General features: G+C 34.8%; 1 protein-coding gene across 1 annotated transcript; it reads left to right on the top strand.

The window, feature by feature from the left end:
• The first annotated feature begins 3,185 nt into the window (after window positions 1-3,185).
• Window positions 3,186-4,802, top strand: LOC132061236 (protein FAR1-RELATED SEQUENCE 5-like). Its single transcript, XM_059454086.1, has 2 exons — window positions 3,186-3,307; window positions 4,202-4,802. Exons 1-2 carry the CDS (start codon window positions 3,186-3,188, stop codon window positions 4,800-4,802), a joined length of 723 nt encoding a protein of 240 aa, XP_059310069.1.
• The last annotated feature ends 869 nt before the right edge of the window (window positions 4,803-5,671 follow it).

Below are 5,671 nucleotides of genomic sequence, written 5' to 3'. Positions count from 1 at the left end.
TAAAACAACTTTGTCTTTAACTTGCCGCACTTAGCTTTATAATGTCCCAATGTAAATATACGGGACATAACAGTAGTGTTGTCCAATTTTCCTAGATAGTCATCCCATTCATCTGAAGCATTTTCGAGATATCTTTGAAATATTTCTCGAGACTCTACATTAGATTTGCTACTGTATTAGATTTGCTAAGATAAACAAGATTATAACAAGTCTTCATCACACTATTAGTGTAAACAATCTCAGATGATTCTGAGTTTCCATTGCTAGAAAAACTCTTACTTGGCAAATCTTATATTCTTTTCCTCACATCTTTGGTCCATCTTGTTACATCTCTGAGATTTCGGACTTGTCGCATTGTGAGTGGACTAACGCAAGCTTAAGGTGAATATGAAGACCTTATGATATTAAGGAGAGTATTAGATAGCTTAAACTGCGTATGATACGATTTTGAAGTCATATGAATCGGTGGAACTAAGTTCGTCGAAGGAAGTGAAATGTACGTCTTGTTTGGGAAGGTTTCGTAACAATTGAGCTAATAATTACTTAGTAATGTCTTGAGGAGGAGCTATAAGGATTTTTAGATGGTTAATGAGGTGTTATATAAGTGTCAATAAGGTTCCATAAGGATTGGAGGTTGAATGAATCGACGAGAGAAAGTTTCAAAAAAATTTGGGTTATACAGCCACTTATACGGACCGTATAATGGTGTATAACCATTCCAGTGAAGGGTAATCCAATTTTGGAATTATACGGTCTATTTATACGGACCGTATAATCGGCCAGGCCAGTTTTTTTTTTTTTATATATATGGACGACCCTTGTTTTATTTTCATTTCTCACTTCTCCCAAACTCTTAAAAGCTCTAGAACCTTCTCTCAATCATATTCCACCCAAACCCAAGAGAAATCAAAGATCAAATAGCAAGAATCAAGATATTCGTGTGTTGGGAGACTCACTAGGGTTGGTAGACTTCAAGAATTTCTTTGGTATTGAAGCTAGGGTTTTCATACAAGTTGGTAACTTGATCCAAAGCTCATTCCTATAAGATAAAAGGTTAGTTTTCATGTCTATTTCATGTTTTTAAGCATGCTTGGTTGTTGAATAACTTGGGTGAGGGAAGAAACTAGAAAATCAAGCTCAAATGTAGAATTAATGATATTTTGAGTGATAAATTAGCTTGAGATGTGATTCTTAGAATGCTATGAGTATAATCTTGTTGTGAAGGGTGATAATAATGACAAGGAAGTGTTTTATGCAATTGTGCAAAGGGTTGGTGTAAAGTTGTTGATATAAGTTGAATAGGAGAATGAATTTTGAGACTTAATGGAATATGACTACTTGATTAGGATATTGTGGATGTTACTATAGATATTGTGGAGTTGTTTTGCGATATGGTGGAAGTTGATGAAATAGGGGAAATCTTTTGCCCAATTTTCGTTAACTCATGAATTATTTTAGTTTGAATTTAAAAGTGTCTTTAAGACTTAGCCATGGTATGAATCCTTTTAAATATAGATCTCTCAAGCTTTGGAGATGAACGTTAAGTAGTTAAGGAGACGAAAATGAATGTAAGGCTAACCCTTCTTTCTTAAGGCATGATCTCATTGATGTATACCTTCATGTGAAATCCATATTATCTTCCATGATGATTTCATTCCTAGCATCACAAAAACTCATAGTTCTTGATATTTACGATATCGTTGATCTCACCCTATGATAGTTGATCCTCCGAGGGAAATATATTGACGATGATTATGTTGATGCTACGTAGTTACCGCTATGTGTATATGTGTGTGTGTGTGTATATATATATATATATGTATGGCCAGTATGTAACACCGAGTTTATGTGGCCGGGTATGACCGGTCGCGCGCGCACCACCGTTAGATTGGGTACGGATAACACCGAGCCTTGGTAGGGCGGGTATGGATAACACCAAGCCTTGTCATAGGGGTATGTGAAACACCGAACCTCTATGGTTGTATAGTACTACTATATGTGTAAGTGTATGTAATGGAAGGTTCCCATTAGAAATGGGTAAGTAAATATGATGAACGTCGCTAGAGGTATATATGGCTCTATCATCCGATGACTCTTCCATCTTATGCTACTTGTCATGCTTCTATTATGCTATTGATTATGTCTTACATACTCAGTACATTGTTCGTACTGACGTTTTTCTATTTGTGGAAGTTACGTCATGTCCGCGCAGTGGACAGGGAGATAGACTTGATCCTTAGATTGCTTATCCTGAGACTGCTTAGCGGAGCTCCATTTGATCCGGAGCTGCAGCTGTTGGTACTATTCTTTTGTGTGTATATATATGGGCATGGCGGGGCCCTGTCCCATCTTTATGATGTTACATACTCTTCTTAGAGGTTCGTAGATAGTTATTTATAGTTAGATGTCTTTCAGCCTTGTCGGCTCACATTTTTATACATCATTTTGTTAGCCTCATCGGCTTATGTATATGGGTCTGGGCATAGTTGTTGATGTCGATATAAAAGTGTTCTTGCCCGATAGAATTTGTATTATTGATGCACAGATCGCGAGTTAGCCATGTCTATTTATGGTTGTGAAAGTCTGATGAGAGGTGCCCGGGTAGGTTAGCTCCGGGTGCCCGTCATGACCCTAAGGTCTAAAGTCCTATTTTTTGATAAAGAAAAATTTAAAACAAGTAGCAAAATTAATAACTTAACATCAGTTAAGTTAGGTTGCCGTCAGTTAAAGTCTTAAGTCCTATTTTTTGGCTTATTCTTCTTCTAGCAGTCTGCCTATTCCAAAGCTTTGCAACATTCTTGAAGTGGATGGGATTTCAAATTAAGCTCATTGGGAATAAGAAAATTGGCTTAAAACTGGTGATTTCTTAACTTCATACGTAAGAACATATGCATGTAGAAAGAAGCTAGTGTCTATATATGTTATATTTTAATGAATTATCAAGCATTCTTCTTAATAATCTGAATCAGTTTCAACTATTTGATCATCAAATATTATATACGAATTTAAACCAAACAAGCTAATGTTTCTACTACTGCTTCCTTTAATTTTCAATTAGTGTTAGTGTAGTCTTTTATATTTTTCTACATGAACTTGAGGGAATTTTGATTATTTTTGCATGTATTTTTCTCCTTTTCTATGGTTATACATGTTATAAATATTTTCTCCTTGTTTGAAATACCAGAATGTCAACTTTTGAGAAGGCAAATAATGCTGAGAGTGACGAAGAATTATTAGAAGATATTAGAGCAGAAGATGAGAATGAGAAAAAAATTCAAGATGAAGTTTCAGAAGATGTCATAATTGAGTTAGAAGGGAAAATGAAAAATCAAATTGTTAAAGATGAGAAAGAGGCTTATATTTTATATTGTGAATATGCACATTCCAAAGGTTTCAGTGTACGGAAGGATAAGCAATATTATTTTCAAGGTAGCGAAGTGGTTAGAGAAAAACGTTTCGTATGCTATAGGCATGGGAAAAAAGATGAAAGGCTAAGAAAATCTAGTAAGGTGTCTTGCAATCATATAGACACGCGATCAAAAGTCTTGCAATGATAAGCTTTAAGTGCCAAATTCCTAATATTCACGGTGGATATATTTATTAAAAAGCATAACTATGAGATGGGTTCACCCAAAAAGAGACATTTGCTAAAATCAGCTCGTTCTATAACTAAAGCCAAAAAGCTAGTTATTAAAAATATGGTTAATGCTAGTATAAAGCCAACTGCAACCTATTCTTACTTGGCAGAAGAAGTTGGAGGGGCTGATGTTTTAGGCTATTCAAAGAAAGATTATTTTAATTTTATACACCAGTTGATGAAATCTAAGGTGGAAGCTGGGATTGTTTTAATTTTATACACCGGTTGATGAAATCTAAGGCGGAAGCTGGGGATGCTCAAAGTGTTGTTAAGGAATTTAACAATAGACAAGCGAGTGAGAGTCTCTTTTATTGGGATGTTCAACTTGATTCTAAAGGGCGTATAGCTAACTTTTTCTAGAGAGATGGTCAATCTAGAATTGACTATGAGATTTTTGGTGATGTCGTTTCTTTTGATACCACATATCGTACAAACAAGTATCGTATGATTTGCACACCATTTATTGGAATAAATCATCATTGGCAGAATACAATTTTTGGTCGTGCTTTTTTATCTGATGAGTCGGCAGAATCTTTCAAATGGTTATTCTCTACATTTTTAAAGTCAATGGGAGGCATTGCCCCCGCAAACTATTATAACTGATCAAGCTCAAGTAATGGCAATTTCTATTAGAGAAGTGATGTCTGGAACTAGACATAGACTGTCTCAATGGCACATATCCCAGAATGCTCCATCTCATTTGGGCTCACTTAATAATGACAAAGATTTTTCTAAACTTTTCAATAAGTGTATGTCAGAATGTGATTCTGTTACTGAATTTGAAGAAACATGGGAGATGATGCTTACGATGTATAATATAGAAGAACATAAATGGTTGAAAAATCTTTACAATATTCGACACATGTGGTCCACAACTTTTAATAATGATGTCTTTAGTGCTGGATTGAAAGCCTCATCTCAAAGTGAAAGTACTAATCTTGTATTAAATGGGCTTGGTGACTTGAGCACTTATCTGCACATATTTGTCACTAACTATGAGAAAAATGCAATACTTAAGTGGCGGCTTGGTGAAGGACATGAAGACTTCAACTGTAAACAAAGTAGGCCTACTCTTGCTGTAAAAGGTAGTCCAATTTTTGCTCAGGTTTCTGCCGTCTACACTCACAAGATTTATAACATGTTTGAGAAAGAGTTTCTTAAATGAGCTGGGGCATGTTTTATTGAGGCACAAGTATATTGTGATGGTCAAGTGTCCAAATATGAAGAAAGAATGCATAATTCAAGAAAGAATTGGTTTGTGGAGTTGGATCCCACAACTTTACATGTGAAATGCACTTGCAAGAAGTTTGAATCTATGTGTATCTTATGTGCACATTGTCTACTAGTTTTTGCTTCTAATAAGGTTAGAGAGATCCCCGCAAAATATATTTGGAAGAGATGGACCAAAGATGTGAGGAAAAGAATAAAAGATTTGCCAAGTAAGAGTTGTTCTAGCAATGGAAACTCAGAATCATCTGAGATTGTTTACACTAATAGTGTGATGAAGACTTGTTATAATCTTGTTTATCTTAGAAATCTAATACTGTAGCAAATCTAATATAGAGTCTCGAAAAATATTTCAAAGACATCTCGAAAATGCTTCAGATGAATTGGGTGACTATCTAGGAAAATTGGACAACACTACTGTTCATCTTTTAGCAAAAAATGGTAAGAAAAATATAGAAGACAAGGTATTGGATCCTCTCTATGTAAGAGCACCAGGTGTTCGCAAAGAGCGTATTCAATTTTTTTGGGAGAAATTCAAAAAGAAGAAAACAAATCAACCGACTCATGGGAGAACTAGTATGTATTAGTAAGTATTCATTTGGTAATATATTTTTGTAATAATCTAATTGGTTTTGTTTGATTATAGTGAAATCTCAAAAAGTTGATGCACCGCCAATAAAAATTTGTTTGAGAACAATGTATACACTCCTCATCAAGCAACACCGCCTATATCAGAAGTCAATTGGTAAGTTAGTTTTCTTTTATTCTTTTTTCATATAAATTTCTTATGTTAAAAACTTGTTCCAT

This window comes from Lycium ferocissimum, chromosome 6, assembly GCF_029784015.1.
Source record: "Lycium ferocissimum isolate CSIRO_LF1 chromosome 6, AGI_CSIRO_Lferr_CH_V1, whole genome shotgun sequence".
NCBI lineage: Eukaryota > Viridiplantae > Streptophyta > Magnoliopsida > Solanales > Solanaceae > Lycium > Lycium ferocissimum.
Note: the sequence above shows the minus strand (reverse complement) of the source record. Positions and strands in the feature narration are given on the sequence as shown.